Here is a 20,819-nt window from a genome sequence, read left to right as displayed (position 1 = left end):
AAGCGGCCTTGGGGCTGAGAGGTTCTGGGAAATTCCCAGTGCCTCGGTAGTATGCCATCAAGGGTAGTGGTAGAGGAGGTTATCACATTCTCCCAAGGCCATACCACTTGTCAGTAAGCCAGGCCTCTGTCCCTGCTAGGAAAAAGATCATCAACTTTGGAACTTACCTGGGAATAGGGAAACATTGCCTGGGTTGAGCCTGTATGCAGGGATGTTAAGACTAGGGAGCTTGCAGGTCATGATCTTGCGGTTCGTGGGTTCAAGCCCCTGCATCAGGCTCTGTGCTGAAAGCTCAGAGCCTTGAGCCTGCTTCGGTTTCTGTGTCTCTCTCTCTCTCTCTCTCTCTGCCCCTCCCCCACTCACACCATGACACTCTCTCTTAAAAAAAAAAAAAAAGACTATGGAGCTTGAACTCATCTTGCTCAGAGAGGGGTGCTAGAATGGTGGATCCTCTGGGACAAACTGAGGTGGTCATTTATTAGACTACAGCTCCATGAGAAAAGCAACCCTGCCCTGCTGGTTTCCTGTCAGGTCCCCTGAGCCTAGAGTGATGCCTGGCACATACTAGAACCCAATCAATTCTTGTGGAATGAAGGACTAAACCCCTGTGGTGGAAACCACCTTTATATCTTTCAGGACATTTCTCTCTGCGGGAATGAAGTTTGAACATTGGGGTGTCTCATGTGGGATGAAATCTGACTGTATTCCCATTTGACTAAATTATTTAGAACTTGAACAAAAATAGCTTTTCAGGAATTGAGATTTGAGTCATTATCCAGGCCAGTGAAGGCCCAAAACATGGGGGTTTCCAAATATACTTTAATAAACAACCAAGGTTATATTCTTTTTGTGACAGCATTTGGAAAAATCGGTTCATTTACTTTATATTCCAGTTTTCTAGGGAGAAAATGTATTCCAAAGGTATTGGGACAATCTTAATAGAATCTGCCAAGATGTCTCTGTTTCAAAGATATATAAAGAGTGTCTTGTCAAAGTGTCGGAAGCTTCAATCTAACTGGAAAATTACATTTTTTTTTGGTGAGAATAGTGTTCGATATAATGTCAATCTATGCTGCTCTGAGAACCACGTTGTTCATGTCCCCACATCCATACTTCTACTTAAGGTGTTTCTTCCATGTGGAATCACTCTTCCCCACCTTTCGCTATCCTGAACTCTTGTCTTTCAAGGTCCTCATCTGGTCACACTTACAATTTTATGTCTTTCCCATTGTCCTCTGTAACCTCCCAACATTATCTAAGCCCCTTGTTTAATATTCACTTCTTTATTATCTAAGCCCCTTATTTAATATTTACCTAATTACTTATCACCTTATGATATCTCTTATAGTTAATTAACACCTTGTCTTATTTTAGAAAGGCTTTCAGGCAGCTCATATTGTCATCTTACATTTTCCTAAAATTCTTCTATACATATTAACTTTTCGGGTATATACCTTTTCTACCCAACTAACTGTTAAATTCCCTGAAAACAGAACCATCAGATCTCAGTTTTGAGTTCCAGCAGGGCTTAGGCCAGTGCTTTGGCTGTTTTTAATTCAGAGCTCACCCAATTCATTGTGCTGGTAAGTTACTTCTTGTCTCCCAGCTCCAAGTACATCATTCTGTAACATACTGAGTGAAGCCCGGGCTGGGGTCTGCAAACGACAGCTCCTACAAGCACTTGTGGGCTCTGAGTCACATGTTCAGTCAAGCACAAAACCAAAAAGAAAAAAAAAAGCCACAGGTCCAGCACTAAGGGAGCTCACAATTAAGTGTGTGTGTGTTTGGGAGAAGGTGGTGTCAGACTGCAATGTAAGAGTGATACTCAGGCACATGGCACTGTGGGAGCTCTGATGGGTGACCAATGGATTCAGTACAACAGAAAGGACCAATACGTAGGATGTATGGTGACTCTAGGCTATCTTTCACATTCATCTCTGCTAATTGATGAAGACATGGTTAGTCATGGGTGTTTACGTTACATGACATTTAGCTTTCACTCCTACTCACAGTTCAAGATTCTAAAAAACCAAACCAAAACAAAAACAGACGTTCTCCAGAGCCAGATCAAGGCTCAGATACTGGCAGTCTCGCACACTGCTTTCGGCTGAGAGAACAAAGCAATCCTACTTAGAAAGAACCATAAAGTGACCTAGTGGACATTAGAACCCTCACTAAGCCACAAAACAGATCAACAGTTGCCTGAGAAATGAAGACTAACAAATGCAGAGCCGGGAAGCAGAAGTTTGCCTTTTGGTCCTTTTAGCCTGCATTTTCGGGGCCTCTTTTCTCCCCTGAAGAAGCCGTGTTGCCTCCAGTTTCCTAGTGCCTCCTTGACTCTTGCTTCTCTATGTGCCTCCCATTCTTATTCTTAGTACTTGAGACATAGATTTTCTGAATTAAGTTACTGAGGTAGCCAAATGTGACTTCTTCCTTAAGGAAGCCCCCATTTGAAAGAGGGGACATTATATTTTAAGCCCAATTAATAAATCTTTGATTTGGATATTTCATGTATCAGCACTCAAGTTGGGGAGAGTGTTGGCATTCTACAACAAAGGCAGTTGTCACTTCTTTATAGACAAGGCTGGCCCTGACATGAAACCTTCTACCTAGAAGTAATGAGAACCATTTAGTGCAAGACCAGATATGTCAAATGAAATAAAAAGTTTTATTTATATGTTCAGGTCCAAGGTGACCTTTATTTATTTAAGACTGAAAGTACGTAAAACTTCATGTTCTAGGGGGAATGATAGGAGAATATTGCCTTGGTCAGGTATGTTGACCTTCTCTGGGTCACTGAAGTGACATCGAACTTGAAAAACTAAGGGGTCTCAGCAGTAGCACTGCTAGGAATTTACCCAAGGGATACAGGAGTACTGATGCATAGGGGCACTTGTACCCCAATGTTTATAGCAGCACTCTCAACAATAGCCAAATTGTGGAAAGAGCCTAAATGTCCATCAACTGACGAATGGATAAAGAAATTGTGGTTTATATACACAATGGAGTACTACGTGGCAATGAGAAAGAATGAAATATGGCCCTTTGTAGCAACGTGGATGGAACTGGAGAGTGTGATGCTAAGTGAAATAAGCCATACAGAGAAAGACAGATACCATATGTTTTCACTGTTATGTGGATCCTGAGAAACTTAACAGAAACCCATGGGGGAGGGGAAGGAAAAAAAAAAGAGGTTAGAGTGGGAGAGAGCCAAAGCATAAGAGACTCTTAAAAACTGAGAGCAAACTGAGGGCTGATGGGTGGTGGGAGGCAGGGGAGGGTGGGTGGTGGGTATTGAGGAGGGCACCTGTTGGGATGAGCACTGGGTGTTGTATGGAAACCAATTTGACAATAAATTTCATATATTTAAAAAAAAAAGAAAAGGAAAAAAAAAGAAAAACTAAGGGGTCTTTATTTCAGAAGTTTCTGGAATGAATTCAAATATGCCCTTGGAAAAAGTGTGTCTTACCCCTTTTTCCTGGGTCCATCATGACTGGCCTTTTGCCTGGCAGAAGGTGAAGTGTCTGCCTTTTCTGCATCCTGGTGGGGTTGCTCTTGACTTTGTATTTCTTCAGTTCCTCATTAAAAACAATCAGAAGATAAATTTACATACAAAATGGCCAGAAACGAGAGCAATTTTCTATTCTTCATTCACTTTCCTACGTTAGCAGAGGACAAAGAAGTCCACAATAATTGGCAATGACATTCCCATCCTGTTTCCTAGTCACACAGTTATTTCTAATCTGCTGAGTGTTCCAGAGTTAAATGAAGACTAAGTTGAGGACTCATCTGTGGGAGGTTTGCTGAGATAAGCTTTCTAGGGATGTCCACAATGGAGGAATGATACATCATCCCTCTACAGATATTTTTAGGGCAGAGGAGCCTGGGTTCATGAGAACTCCAAATCCCTAGAGACGGGACTGTAGAAACAATACCCTGATTTCTGAGCACCTAAATCAGATTTCCTGCGTATACCTCATGACTTGAGAGAGAGTCTACACTCTGAAAGGTGCTGAGATATGAGTGGGGAAAACAGCCAGAGCTAGCGGCTTAATTCTAACTCTACTCCATTCTGTCCTCCTGTGGCATCAGACCTGATCTTACCCATCTGGGGAAGCCCTTCCTTGCTAGTGCCACATCCAGAAGTGACGCTGGAATCAGTTCCAAGCCTCCCAGCTTTACCTGCCAGACTTAAAAATGAGGGGATTTGTCTCTGTATATGAAACATGAGACACCCTAGGGCCAAGCCAGAAGATGCCTGCTCCACCTTTACTAGGCCACACATGAGAAATATGCTCCTACACACAAGTTTCACTCAATATTTAACCAGTTAAATTGTAGTTTGAATGCACAGAATAGCATTCTCAAGGTGGAGTGTCATTTACATTTGGTGACAGTATAATGCTTCATTGAGTGAAAGGGTCCTGAGCATTTCAGGCCATTTAGCATCTCTGGCTAAATGCTATTAACCACCCACTACATGCTATTAATCCCACCTCTGTCACTGCCACAACCAGTAATGCCCCCATTGTATTTCTAAATGCTCCCCTGGCTTGAGGGAGGAGGGCCTGGTACACGATATCACCCCTTGGTTGAGAACCATTGGATTCATAAAAGGAACATTTAAAAGCAATTTTATGGAAATATATCACGTTGAAAAATCAAGGACTGCTTTCATAATGTGAATCATTTAATTCATCTGTTTTATGTTACTGTCTTAAATGCTTGGTAAAATATTGGAAGTGCATTCAGGAAAAGAACTATGTGTGATGAAAATAAATACTTCCTTTGAATATCTCAGCATGTCAGCTATATGGAAAATCACTGTGGATTTTATGTTCTGTTGATGTCCTCTTCCCTTGTATGAATTACAGATTGAGATTTCATGCTGAGTTTTGAAATGACCTAAGGGATTGAGGAAATTCAACTATGTTTATTTGTAACATATACAGGGGAATTATTTAGCTCATCAAAGTAAAAATTAAGACAGTTTTGAAACCAAATAATTGCTTTAGTTACCTGGGCTTCTTCTTAAGATGGACTGTCGGACTATATCAGTGCCCAGAAGATTGACTTGCTTGAAACGCTTTGCCTTTTCTTCAAAAAACCATTCACCGGTTACAATCCTTAGCTGCCTACTCAAGAGAAAAGGAGAGAGCATTGGAATTCAGTTATCTGGCCAAATAATTAACTCTCAAAAATCCCTAATTGAGTAAAAAATAGCCAGTCCTTTATAGAATCTATCTCAATTTCTAGAGTATTTTATGGTGATTATAATGGCAACTATTAGTTGAACGTGTACTATATACCAGGTACTTTCTAATTGATCTCCATACTTCATATATTTTTATTCACAGAACTCTGTGTAAATATTATCATCCTCATTTTGTAGATGAGTAAATTGACACTTAGAGCAATAAAATGACATGTCTCATATCACATAGCTAATAAGTAAAAGACTCAGGATCCCATTCCAAGCAGTCTGGTCTAGGGCTCAAGTTCTTAACCACCGCATTAGAGGGCAAATAATCTTCACTGGAAACAACGGGGAATGAGTGAAGGTTTTGAATTACAAAAGGGCCACAATTAGACTGTGTTTTAGAATGATACCTTGATATACTCTGATGATTGGCTTAGAGTAAAGAGCAAATGGAACAAGACAGGTTGGCCATGGCAATAGTCCGGGAAAGGGATGACAAGACTCATGCTGGGGCAATGGCAAGACTAACAGAAATGAAGAAATAAAATAAAAATGTAGGAGGTAGAAGGGTCTGCCTGAATTTTACAACCAACTGCTGAAGGTGGAAAAGAAGAATCTTTGAACAATCAAACCCATTTTTTTAAAGCCCCAGCTACAATGATAACACAAACCCTTCACTCCAGTTACAAAGGGTATTTACCATTCTCTGAATATGGATTATAGATGTGTTGGTAAAGTAGTGTTCCACTACTACTGTCTGAACACTTCTACAGAGGACTGTACTGGAAAAAAGGTTGAAAGGTAGGAGTGGGTCATATAATGAAAATCTTGGAATGTCATGGTAAGGAGTTGGAATGAACTCTTAGTTTTTCTAAAGTTCAGGTTGCCTCATATAATCTCTGGAGCATTATCTGCACAAAGGAGAAACCAGAGGCAGGCCGATGAGGAAGTTATTGCAATAGATAGAATAGGAAATGATGAAGATGCATATCAGTGATGATAAGAAAGATATAAGGTGAAAAGGGTGAAAAGAAAGGTATAGATTCTTGGGCCAATGAGAATGACAATCAGCAAGACTGGTGACAAGTCAGACATGATGGCTGGAGAAAAGCAGCTGAGAGTCATCTTGAGATTTCTAGCCCCAAGAAGCATATAGATGTGATTCAGTAACTAACTGGACTTAGAAATTAATAATTGGATCCTAAATTATCTAAAAATGACCCCCAAAATATGTCAATATGTTCCCCACAGCAACTACACTGAAATGCTACTTCTAAATAGAAAAGACAAAATTAAGTTATATACAAAACACAGTTCCACTACTGGGGAAAAGAAGTGAAAACGTTATCGTTGGAGCAAATTATTCATTGAAAGGAAAGACTATATATAGCATGTAAATCTCAGATTTATTCCCAAGTGGCTAGATCACCTGTTGCGAAGCAAGGGCTGCTGGATTAGTTAGAAACTACATATGATATCTTAATGGAATATATCAAATCTAAGAAGATCTAATTTACCAACACCAAATGCTTGAATGGGTTAAATTATTTCTGGATACATCTCAAGAACTCCACAGCCTTATGTATCATTACTTACGTTGGAAATATAGGGGCTAAGTGTGCTATTCTTATTTCTAAAGATGTCTCTTCAAGGTTCCTGTCCCTTAGTTTTTCAATCAAACACTAACCTAGGTACTGCTATGACTGAACTTTGCTAATGGAACTGAAGTTACTAAGCAGCTGACTTTAAAATAGGGAGATTGTTCTAGGTTATCTAGGCAGACCCAAAGTAATCACAGAGCCCTTAAAAACAGGAAGAGGAGGCAGAAGTCAGATCTGCAATGCTACAGAATGGGAAGTCAAATTCCACATGTGAGAAAGATTTTTAAGAAGGCTCTGAGATATAAATGTCTACATGCAAGGACCAGAGAGCGGATTCTTGGAGCAAAGGCTGGCTCTTAGCTAACGGCAAACAAGGAAATAGGAGCCTCATTCCTACAGCCATAAGGAATCAGATTCTGCTTACCAAATTGAGCTTGGAAGTGAAATCTTTCCAAAGCCTTCCAATAGGAGCTTAGCCAGCAACACCTTGATTTCAGCCTTGCAAACCTTGAGTACAGAAAGAGACCAAGCCAAGCCAGATCTCTGAGCCACAGAATTGGGAGATAATATATTTGCGCTGTTTTAAGCTGCTAAATTTGCTATGATGGCAAAAGAAAAGTAAAACAATAACTAAACATTGAAATATATTTGTTTGCATATTCAACTCAGGAATTCGGGGCACCTGGGTGGCTCAGTTGGTTAAGCATCCAACTCTTGATTTTGACTCAGGTCATGATCCCAGGGCTCATGGGTTCGAGCCCTGCATCAGGCTCTGCGCTGACAGTGTGGAGCCTGCTTGGGATTCTTTCCCTCTCTCTGTGCCTCACTTGCACTCGTGCTCTCTCTGTCCCTCAAAATAAATAAATAAACATTAAAAAAAATTCAACTCAGGAAATGACCCGCACAGGTTGTGAGAAAATAACTACAGAAACTTCAGAAGACCAATACGGGCAGAGGTTGGCAAATATGATGTGTGGGCAAAATTCACCCCACTACCTGTTTTGTATGGACTACGAGCTAGGAATGTTTTTTTTTTTTACACTTGTTAATGGTTCAAAAAAAATCAAAAGAAAAATATTTCATGACACACAAGATTAAATGAATTATACTCAAAATTCAGTGTCCATAAGTAAAGTGTTATTGGAATACAGCCATGCTCATTTGTTTCTATACTGTCTCTGGCTGCTTTTCTACTGTAAGTGCATAGTTGAGCAGTTTTAGCAGAGACCACATGGCCTTTAAAGTCTACAGTATTTACTCTCTGGAGTTGTATTTTTTTAAAAATTTGACAACCTCTTCAATAGGACAGGGTTTATGCAAAAAGAAAGAACAAGGGAAATAATAGATAGGTCAGCAACTGAAAACCACCCAGTAGCGGCATACCAAAATCTCACTTCTGTGTGTGTGTGTGTGTGTGTGTGTGTGTGTGTGTGTGTGTTTAATGTTCCTGGGATATGGGTTGAGACGGGTGGTGTGCGAACAGCAGTTTCACATATGACAGGTAAAACGGGACACAACCAGTCTACAGGCTCCAGGAAATGGTCCTCCACATCATCTTTACCGTATATGCCTAGAGCTGCCAACACCTAATACAAATAAGAACTTCCCAGAATTGTTAGTCATTACCTCTTGCTCTCCTTGTAGAAACAATAACTATAATCCCTGTATTTGCTCAACTTAGATAGGCACTTGAGTCATTTGTCATTTCAGAGCTCTGCAACATCAGAGCAATCTCTCGGGCTTATGCTTTTGCCACCTTCTCAGGTCCTGGAGGTACACGGGAGTCTTGCTGGAAGAAAGGGAAACTAATACCGAGTAAGCATATACCATGTACCAAGTAATGTGCTAGGCACTTTATATATACCTCTATATTTTATATATCCTCACTCTAAGCCATGAAGTAGCTACTATTATTCTCTAATTCTAACGTTTATTAAGAGAGAGAGAGAGAGACACAGTGCGAGTGGAGAAGGGACAGAGAGATAGAGACAGAGACACAGAATCAGAAGCAGGCTCCAGGCTCTGAGCTGTCAGCACAGAGTCCAACGTGGGGCTTGAACTCACTAGCCATGAGATCATGACCTGAACTGAAGTCGGACGCCCAACTGACTGAGCCACCCAGGCGCCTCTATTATTCTCTATTTCAGATGACAAAACTAAAGCTCCCAAAGGTTAAATAACATGCCAAAGTTATAAAGGTATTATGGCAGAAACAGGATTTTATACTAAAAGGTCATACCCTTTGCATTTGGCTAAACTGTCAAAAAAAGAACTCATAGTTGTCATCTATAACAAGCCTTTAGGCAAAGATGCAAACTTATAGAAGCCAAGGAACAATACACAGCATTTCGTATGATGGGCTATGATTGTACACGTGTGCGCGTGTACACATCCACACGCGCACACTGGCGTTAGAGTGACATGAATAAAGGAGGGGTGAAAGAGGAAAGAAAGTAAACATGACAACCACTGTGAAATTTATATCCCTATCAGTCACATCAGTCTACTACTTGAAAAATACAAGGCTTGGAATATATTCGGTGTTTCCTCGAAGTCATGCTCTAAAAACTGAGTTTGACTGAAACTAAGCGGATTGCACTCATTTGTCATTAATGATTACTTATTCAGAGTTTTCTAGGTCCTGATTTTCTTTAACATCAACCTCCTGGGACTCCAAACTTTCACCTGGAAGCTTATTTAAATGTAAAGTCAAGTTAAGTTCTCCTTAGATTTATAGAGGGAAAATAGGTAATCTTACCCTAAAAAAAAAAAAAAGAATATGACTGACCAAAATATATATTTTCCTTGTTATCTTCTATTAACTACTGGAGACATCTGAGATAAGATATGTTTATTAGCTATGCTGAGATAAGATAGGAGTTTCCTTGTTATTATTCATAGGAAAACTAATTAGATTTACAAATTTATTCATTACACATCAAATATTTATTGCATTTTTACTTAGCCTTCTGCTAAGGCTAAGAGTAAAGATGCAAATAGGACAAACAAGAACCCTGGCCTTACAGAGATGATGGTCTATGTTTATTCCTTTCCAAACACAAAAATTAAAAAAGAAATCCCTAGACACATTATGGTAAAACTGCAGAATACTCCAGAAAAAAAGAACATCTTACAAATAGGTAGAGAGGGAAAATTCCCCCAAATTACATACAAAGCGATGACAATTAGAATGACAGTTGGCTTTCAACAGTAATACTAAAACTCAGAATCCAGTCAATGATATCTTCAAAGTTCCGAGAGAAAATAACCTTAAAAGTGTATATACAAAAAACCACTGTTCAGAAATGAGGTGGAATTAAAAAAAATTTCAGCAAAATAAAAACTGAAACAATTTACCATCAATAGAGTTTCACTCAAGGAATTTCCAAAGATTGTACTTCAGAAGAGGTAAAATAGATCTGAGGTATAGAAAGAAACAGCACATGGATAAATCTAAGAAACACGGATGTATAAACAATTATAATATCTAAAATGAATTTTAAAAATATATATCTAAACAAAAAAGCAAGCAAACAAAAAGATAGGTCTAAAACAGAACAAAAAGTATGTATAATCCAGGGAGAAGATATGTGAAGTTTAAGAATATCAAGTTCCTTTTATTAATTAGAAGAAAACTAAAACTATTGATTAGTAAAATAAAATGAATTTTGTGATTTTTAGTATAATCACTGGAAATAAAAAATTATATGTAATATCTGCACTAGTAGAAAAAAAAATCGAATGAGAAAAATATACTTTAATCAACCTGTAGAAAGTAAAAATAAAAGCAAATAAAATCTATAGGTAATAATACATGAAGGCAAATATTACAGGGATCACTATAATAGAAACAAATGTACATATCATGGTAATTATGACTGTAAGTAGCTTAAACCATAGTTTAAGAAAAATATTGCCAGATTAAACTTTAAAAATTATATACAGTGAATATGTACAGCATGTATATGTATTACAACACATGTATTATGTATATAGCATACATGTATAGCAAATATTTAAATACATATAATTTAAAATAGCATATGTGCTATATAGATGAGTCTCACCATAAGCATATGGATACAGAAAGGCTGAAAGTCAAATGGTAGAATAATATATACTATGTAAATACCAATCAACAAAAAACTCGATGTAGTTAATAGCAGACAAAACAAACTTTAAAGCATTTCTAGAAGTGAAGAGGGTCACAAAGGAAAACTTCAAATTGGTAAAGACTGACAGTCTAATGGAAAAATGAGCAATGGACATAAATAGTCCTATCACAGAAAAGGAACCAAAAAAGGCCAATAAACCTATGAAAAGATTCTCAACCTCATTAGTAATCAGAAAAATTCAAATTAAAATCATAGTAAAATACCTAGTTATATCTCCAGGTTTGGCAAAAATTAAAAGTTTTCATTATTCCAAGTGTTGGTAAGATTGTGAAGTAAAAAAAAAAAAATTATATAATGTAGGTAGTTTAAACTGCTAGAACCACCATGAGAAACAATTTAACATTATCTCATAAAGTTGAAAATGCTCATACCATTTGCCCTGCAAGTTCATTCCTAGGTGCACCACCTAGAGAAGTCTTCTCAAACATTTTTGGCATAGGTCACAGTAAAGAATATATATATTTTTTTGAGAGAGAGAGAGAGAGAGAGAGCGAGAGAGAGCGAGCGCACAAGAATCTTAAGCAGGCTCCATGCTCAGAGTGGAGCCCTATACAGGGCTGAATCCCATGATGCTGGAATCATGACCTGAGCTGAAATCAAGAGTCTGACACTGAACTGACTGAGCCACCTCAGTGCCCCAAAAATGTTTTATATCACAATCCAGAAAATATACACATACACTTTTACGCACATACATATGTACACACATTTATTATTATATTTTCACACACACATATAACTACAAGCACACTGACATTTTCTATTCTATTTTGTTTTTAGTGCTAGTCAATCACAGCCCCCTAAAGGGGCATGAGCCAGTTTTAAAACCCCACCTTAGGGAAACTCTTCTACATGTTTGTCAGGCCATATGCACAAGACTGTCATAGCAAGAAGAACAAAACCCAAACCCAGCAACAGGAAGGAAATAATAAAGAGAAGAGCAGAAAGAAATGATATAGAAACTAAAAAAAAAAAAAAAAAAATTGAACACATCAAAGAAACCAAGAGCTAGTTCTTTGAAAAGATCAACCAAAGTGATAAACCTCTAGCAAGATTCACTACAAAAGAGAGGATCCAAATAAACAAAATTACTAATGAAAGAGGAGATGTAACATCACAGAAATGTAAACAACTATAACAGAATATGATGAAAACTTATATGCCAACAAATCGAATAACCTAAAAGAAATGGATTAAGTCAGAGAAACATATAACCTACCAAAACTAAAGCAGGAAGAAATAGAATTTATTTTTTATTTATCACCATCAATAGAATAGAATCAATAATCAAAATAACTCCCAAAAAACAAAAGTCCAGGACCAGACAGCTTCACAGCCAAATTCCACCAAACGTTTAAAGAAGAGTTAATACCAATTCTTCTCAAACTATACCAAAAAAAAAAAGGAAGGAAAACTTCCAAAATCATCCTATGAGGCCAGTATCACTCTGACATCAAAACCAGATAAAGACACCACACACACACACACAAAAGAGAACTACAGACCAATCTCTCCATTAACTTTATGTTTCTGCAAAAATCTTCAACAAAGTATTAGCAAACTGAATCCAAAAATGCATTAAAAAAATCATACACCATGATCAAGTGAGATTTATTCCCAGGATTCAAGGGTGATTCAATATTCACAAAACAATCTATGTGGTATGTCACATCAATATGACAAATCATAAAAACAGTAAGATCATTTCAGTAGACTCAGGAAAAGCATTTGACAAAGTACACTATCCATTCATGATTAAAAAAATCCTCTGCAAAGTAGGTCTAAAGGAAACATATCTCAACATAATAAAGGCCATATATGCAAAACCCCCAGCCAACATCATACTCAATGGGGGAAAACTGAGAGGTTTCCCCCTAAGGTCAGGAACGAGACAAGGATGTTCACTATCATCACTTTTATTCAACACAGTACTGCAAGTCCTAGCCATAACAATGAGACAACATAAAGAAATAAAAGGCATCCAAACTGGTAAGGAAGAAGTAAAACTTTCCCTATTTGCAGGCAACATGATAGTATATACAGAAAACCCTAAAGACTCCACCCAAAAAATTACTAGAATTGATAAATGAATTCAGTATACAAGTTGCAGGATACAAAATCAATGTACAAAAATCTGTTGCATTTTTATACACTAATTATGAAGTTGCAGAAAGTGAAATTAACAAAACAATTCCATCTACAATTGTACCCAAAACAGCAGAATATCTAGGAATAAACAACCAAAAAGGTGAAAAACCTGTACTCTGAAAAGTATAAAACACTCATGAAAGAAATTCAAGATGAAACAAAGAAATGGAAAGATATTCCATGCTCATGGATTGGAAGAACAAATATTGTTAAAATAATTCATAAGCAATCTACAGACCAATAGCATTTTTCACAGAACTAGAACAAATAATCCTAAAATTTGTATGGAACCACCAAAGACCTTGAATAGCCAAAGCAGTCTTGAAACATAAAAACAAAATTTGAGGTATCACAATTTCCGATTTCAAATTATATTACACAGTGGTAGTAATTAAAACAGTATAGTACTGCCATAAAAACAGACACATAGATCAATGAAATAGAACAGAAAACCCAGAAGTAAACCCAGAATTATATAGTCAATTAATCTTCGACAAAGGAGGAATGAAAATACAATGGGAAAAGAGTCCCCTCAACAAATGGTGCTGAGAAAACCAGAGAGCCATTTGCAAAAGAATGAAACTGGACCATTTTCTTCACTATACACAAAAATAAACTCAAAATGGATAAAAGACCCAAATGTGACAAAAAAAGAAGAAAGCTACTATAAACTTCACTGAACCTATCTTTTAGTGAAAAACATTGAAAATTGAAAAAACTAATTTTAACAAATTTCAATTTTTTTATTAAAAAAAAAAAAAAGACCTAAATGTGAGACCTGAAACCAGAAAAATCCATGAAGAGAGCACAGGCAGTAATGTTTATGACATCGGCTAGAGCAACATTTTTCTAGATATGCCTCCTGAGGCAAGGGAAATAAAAGCAAAAATAAACCACAGTGAAAGAGACAATTAACAAAACTAAAAGGCAATCTAATGAATGGGAGAAGATATCTGCAAATGACATATCTGATAAAGGGTTAGTATTCAAAGTATATAAAGAACTTATACAACTCAACACCTGAAAAACAAACAATCCAACTAAAAAATGGGCAGAAGACACGAACAGACATTTCTTCAGAGAAGATATACAGATGGCCAACAAAGAGATGAAAAGATGCTCAGTATCACTCATCATCAGGGAAATGCAGATCGAAACTACAACGAGATATCACCTCACACCTGTCAGAATGGCTAAACTCAAAACACAAGAAACAACAAGTGTTGGTGAGGACATGGTGGAAAAGAAGTCCTCTTGCCCTGTTGGTGAGGAAGCAAATTGGTGCAGCCACTATAAAAATCAGTATAGAGGCTTCTCAAAAAATTAAAAACAGAATTACCCTATGATCCAGGAATCACACTACCGGGTATTTACCCCAAAAATACCAAAACACTAATTCCAAGGCATACATGCACCCCTATGTTTACTGCAGCATTATTTACAATAGCCAAACTATGGAAGCAACCCAAGTGTCCACTGACAGGTGCGTGGATAAAGAAGATGTGGTATATATACATACAATGGAATATTTAGCCACAAAAAGAATGAAATCTTTCCATTTGTAACAATATACATAGAGCTAGAAAGTATGATGTTAAATGAAATAAATCAGAGAAAGACAAATGCCATATGATCTGACTCATATGTGGAATTTAGGAAACAACAAATGAGAAAAGGAAAAAAAAGAGAAACCAAGAAAAAAATTGTTAACTATAAAGAACTGATGGTTACCAGAAGGGAGGTGGGTGGGGTGAAGGGGAATATAGGGGATGGGGATTAAAGAGTACATTTATCATGATGAAAATAAAATGAAATAAAATGGAAAAAAGAATGTCACAGGAGCATTTTATCTACCATTATAAATTGAAACAGTATAAATGTCCATCAACAAGAAAATGGATACACTATAGGATGACACAATAGTGAAGATGAATGTAATCGTACTCACATAAATGTGGATAGATTTCACACACAAAAAATGTTGAGCTAAAAATGTCACAAAGAATACATACAGTATGATTTCCATTTCTGTAGCACTCAAAAATGAAAAATTATATTACTTAGGGACATATCCAAGTGCAGCAAAACCATAAAGTAAAGCAAAGGAATGAAAAATACAAAACAAGAATATTCTCATTCTTCTTTAAAGAGTTCTTTTTTTAATGTTTATTTTTGAGAGAGGGACCACACGTGTGAGCAGGGGAGGGGCAGGGAGAGAGGGGAACTGAGGATCTGAAGCAGGCTCTGTGCTGTTAGCAGAGAGCCCAATGCAGGGCTTGAAGTCACCAACCATGAGGCCATGACCTGAGCTGAAGTCGGATGCTTAACCGACTGAGCCATCCAAGGGCCCCAAGAATGTTCTCATTCTTAAACTGGGTGACAAATACATGGATACTCCTTTTATTATTGCTTAAATTATACATATACATTATAGAGTATCTTGATGTGTACGATATTTTCACATTAAAAAAAATCTTTCTAGTCTATGTAGGTGTTAAGATACTATTCTACAGTCAACAAAGCTAGATTACAGAAATTTGCTAAAGTAGGGGTGGTTATGAAATTACTGTGTGGCAACTGTTAATGGCCATCAAACCAAAGATCACCAGGAACCCACATATGGGTGAACAAGTTGAGATATTTTTCATTGCAATGAAGGAAAATACACGCCATGGAGAACCATGGGGCATCTCAGTAACAGGGCATTTGGAAGACTTTCATATAGGATTTGGGGTGACATTAGGTAATTTTGGAGACAGTTCTAGGGAGCAGAGATTTGGTCAAGATTAGGTGAAGTCAATAAGCGGGGACAATGCTATGACAGGTATATTAATAAGTTTTATGTAGAAGGAGGGCAAACAAGAACAAGGCTAAAGGTGCAATTGTTAAGGAAATAGCAGGTCACAGGAGTCAAGAAAAGGGGATGTTTCATACTTTCTGGCTTCAACAGGCACCTTGTTTTTTCTATGCTTAGACAGGGCTATGAATTGTTCTTATTTTGTCTCACTTCATCATGATTGCAGAGTAATCTTGTGGGATGCTGATGCTGAGATTATGTCCAACAGATGAATACCATGGTCTACCTGTGAGTGTCAGCTCATCTTCTAACAGTGTCAAAGCCTGCTTGTAAACATCAGACCAGTTTCCACACATCAGGGGCTGTAGTTCTCTTTCTCATAACAAAGGACTATACAGTCCCTCCTTGCACTCTCTCTGTGTATGTTCCAACCATTGGTGCTATCTGCTTTCAAGTTTACTGGCAGAGACTCCTATTTTATCCATTTCAGTTATATTTTATCTATTTCAGTAATCATTACCAATTCATCAAAAACAAAAACATCAATTTTCTCCTTCTTTAAAAGACAAAGACTCTCACAAGGATACACAACAACATGAAATGTAACGACATGGCATGAATATAAGATCAAGTGATCAACGCCATAGAAGTAACTTACTTTTTAGTTCCCTATCTCATTTTTCTGAGTTCAAATGCGGTGCTGATTAAGAAAAATGATCATTAGGACTGTCTCTGTGTTGGATGGCAACTGCATCAGCTAACATAATAATGTGGAATTTTGTAGGTCTCATTAAGATAGCAAAATGAACTAACTGGCTGCATCAGGGTCCCTTTCATTATGTTTCTACAGTTAAATTTAAAACTAGACCTATAGCAACCAACCTGTTAAAACGAGAAGGGGTTGTAGAAAATGTCAAGGGCTGCTCAGCCCAGGTAGCCTCCCTCCATCAGTCCTTGCTATAAATCGTTCCAGTGGTCCAGCAATAAAATCTCTTTACTTTTATCCAATCCAAGGTAAATGACAATAAAGGTTGTGCTTCCAACTGATTAAAGAATGAGTCACTTTCTGACTCATCTCCTCTCTTAGAGGTCAGGGTGAGAATTTCAATTTTATGGTCTATTAAACATGGAGACAGCCCAGTGGCACTGCAGCATTCTCTCACAACAAACAAAGGGTGTTCACTGCCCATAAAATATCATTCACGATTCCTTTTTGAAACCCACTCCATAAACAGCAAACAAGATACTCCTAATGCTGACAGATAGTTTAAGTTTCTGAGATCACAGAGGCTAGTAGCAGGAATAGTGGAGAAGTAATGGTCTCTGTTTTCAGCTTTAAAAACAAGGAGGGATTTTAATAAGTCAAATTAGATACGCACCATGTAAATTTCCAACTGTCACAGAAGGACATGATTATAAGCCGTAGTCACAGAAGCATAAGAATTAATTGAAAGTTCTGTTTCTTCCTCCGGACATTTGAATGCATAAAAACAGAATTTATACTACTGAGGAGACAATACTGTAATAAACTCATCTTCCTCCTTAGAGGGTTAAACCATTGAGGGTAACCCATGTTTTATTCACCTTTGTATTCTTATCTCCTAGTGTACCAACAGGTTATCAATAAATATTGTAGAAGGGATGGATGAATACACTGATGGGATCAATCAGCTAGGTGGATGGTTGGGTTTATTAAGTTATTGCTTCATCAATAAAAGAAGTACAAATGATTCAGAAGTTCTGTATTGATGCATTAACATCTACAAAGGAAGACAAAGAACTTTCCATTTGTTATTATTTATTCTTACATCCTTCTGACAACAGCTTGTATTACATCTTTGACAGCTGAAAATTTACTCTGTTCAAAGGTCAAATGTATCTGACATGGCTCATATTTTTTAATGTATTTTTTTAAACTTACACTTCTGACAGAAGAAAACTACCTATGTTTCATAACTTGCTTAAGCCTGAAATGCTTTAACTGGAAAACTACCCTCTACTCATTCACTCACTCTTATTCTTCTAATCCATGAGCATGGAATGTTTTTCCATTTCTTGGTATCTTCTTCAATTTCCTTCATAAACTTTCTATAGTTTTCAGCATACACATCTTTTACATCTTTGGTTAGGTTTATTCCTAGGTCTTTTATGATTCTTGGTGCAATTGTGAATGGGATCAGTTTCTTTATTTCTCTTTCTGTTGCTTCATTATTGGTGTATAAAAATGCAACTGATTTCTGTACATTAATTTTGTATCCTGTGACTTTGCTGAATTTATGTATCAGTTCTAGCAGAATTGGGGAGCACTGAAACATATAAAACAATCACAAACATCAGCAACCTTATTGATAAGAATGTTGTAATTGCAGGGGATTTTAATACTCCACTTACAGCAATGGATATATCATCTAGACATAGAATCAATAAAGAAACAAGGGCCCTGAATGATACATTGGATCAGATGAACTTGACAGATATATTTAGAATTCCACATCCCAAAGCAACGGAATATACTTTCTTCTCAAGTGTGCATGGAACATTCTCCAAGATAGATCACATACTGGGTCACAAAACAGCCCTTAATAAGTATAAAAGAATTGAGATCATACCATTCACACTTTCAGATCACAATGCTATGAAACTTGAAATCAACCACAGGAAAAAGACTGGAAAACCTCCAAAACCATGGAGATTAAAGAGCATCCTACTAAAGAATGAATGGGTCAACCAAGAATGAATGGGTCATCCTACTAAAGAATGAATGGGCAATTAGAGAAGAAATTAAAAATTATATGGAAACAAATGAAAATGAAAATACAATCCAAATGCTTTGGGATGCATTGAAGGCAGTCCTGGGAGGAAAATACATTGCAATCCAGGCCTATCTCAAGAAACAAGAAAAATCCCCAATACAATATCTAACAGCACACCTAAAGGAACTAGAAGCAGAACAGCAAAGACACCCCAAACCCAGCAGAAGAAGAGAAATAATAAATCAGAGCATAAATAAACAACATAGAATCTAAAAAAAAAAAAAAAAACAGTAAAGCAGATCAATGAAACCAAGAGTTGGTTTTTTTGAAAAATAAACAAAACTGATAAACCTCTAGCCAGGCTTCTCAAAAAGAAAAGAGAGAGGACCCAAATACATAAAATTACAAATGAGAATGGAATTATTACAGCCAATCCCTCAGAAATACAAGCAATTATCAGGGAATACTATCAGAAACTATATGCCAACAAACTGGACAACCTGGAAGAAATGGACAAATTCCTAAGCACCCACACACTTCCAAAACTGAAGCAGGAAGAAATAGAAAACTTGAACAGACCCATAACCAGCAAAGAAATGGGATCAGTTATCAAAATCTCCCAACAAATAAGAGTCTAGGACCAGATGGCTTCCCTGGGGAATTCTACCAGACATTTAAAGCAGAGATAATACCTATCCTTCTTAAGCTGTTCTGAAAAAATAGAAAGGGAAGGAAAACTTCCAGACTCATTCTATGAAGCCAGCATTACTTTGATTCCCAAACCAGACAGAGACCCAGCAAAAAAAGAGAACTACAGGCCAATATCCCTGATGAATATGGATGCAAAAATTCTCAACCAGATACTAGCAAATCGAATTCAACAGCATATAAAAAGACTTATTCACCAAGATCAAGTGGGATTCATTCCTGGGCTGCAGGGCTGGTTCAATATTCACAAATCCATCAATATGATACATCACATGAATAAAAGAAAAGATAAAAACCATACGATCCTGTCAATAGATGCAGAAAAAGCATTTGACAAAATATAGCATCCTTTCTTAATAAAAGCCCTCGAGAAAGTCAGCATAGAAGGAACATACTTAAGCATCATAAAAGCCATTTATGAAAAGCCCACAGCCGATATCATCCTCAATGGCGAAAAACTGAGAGCTTTCCCCCTGAGATCAGGGACACGACAAGGATGTCCACTCTCACTGCTGTTGTTTAACACAGTGTTGGAAGCACCAGCAATCAGACGACAAAAGGAAATCAAAGGCATCAAAATTGGCAAAGATGAAGCTGAGATTTCACTTTTTGCAGATGACATGATACTCTACATGGAAAATATGCATTTTCACTAGATACATATTACACAGAGTCTCACTAACTTACAATTTTTAAAATACTTTTTCATCAACCAAAAGTTATCAGGTTTATAGGAAGACAATATATGACCCAAATCAAGAGAAACAAAGAAACAAAATATCAGTCCCATCAGGGACTCAGATAATATAACTGTCATTTGTAGACTTTTAAATAATTATAAATAATTTTTCCAAGAAACTACAAGAAAAAGGTGAAGGTCAACAGAGAGTTAGAATTGTAACAAAAGCAAAATGAAAAATCTAAAATTGAAAAACACAACTAAAGGATGAATAAGTGTGCTTAACAGCAAATTAGACACAGACAAAGATAAGATTAGTGAATTGAAAGACAGATCAGAAAAAATATACAAAATGAATTCAGAGACATAAAAGGATAAAAAATATGGAAAGGAATAGAAGAGATATATGAAAACTACTGAATATATAAGAATATATAAGCTATATATTTGGAGTATTTGGAGTAGAGGAGAGAGAAGGGGGAACAAGCAATATGGGAAGAGATATTATCGGAGAAATATTTGAACGTGACAAAAGATATTAATAGATGCAAATTTAAGACACTCTAGATTCCCCAACATGGACAAATGTAAATAAAATCAGACATAGGCTAGATGTGTTATAGAAACTCTGTATATACAACAGAAAAGGGGAAAATAGTAAAAGTAGACAATGAAAAATATTATTACAGTTGATTCCTGGACAACACAACTTGGTGGGTTTCTTTTCAAGTTTTTATGTAAATTATAGTTAACATTTA

General features: G+C 36.9%; 1 protein-coding gene across 1 annotated transcript in view; it reads right to left on the bottom strand.

Moving 5' to 3' along the window:
• SYTL5 (synaptotagmin like 5) overlaps positions 1 to 20,819 on the bottom strand; it is a 134,939-nt gene that overhangs the window by 55,358 nt on the left and 58,762 nt on the right. The window contains exons 4-5 of the mRNA XM_007085472.3: positions 5,020 to 5,135; positions 3,470 to 3,578 (exon numbers count right to left, since the gene is read on the bottom strand). Of these exons, the coding sequence (XP_007085534.2) occupies positions 3,470 to 3,578; positions 5,020 to 5,135 (225 nt within the window). The remainder of the gene's footprint in view (positions 1 to 3,469; positions 3,579 to 5,019; positions 5,136 to 20,819) is intronic.

This window comes from Panthera tigris, chromosome X, assembly GCF_018350195.1.
Source record: "Panthera tigris isolate Pti1 chromosome X, P.tigris_Pti1_mat1.1, whole genome shotgun sequence".
NCBI classification, from domain to species: Eukaryota; Metazoa; Chordata; class Mammalia; order Carnivora; family Felidae; genus Panthera; species Panthera tigris.
The sequence above is the reverse complement of the archived record's forward strand: the minus strand, read 5'-3'. Positions and strand labels throughout refer to the sequence as shown.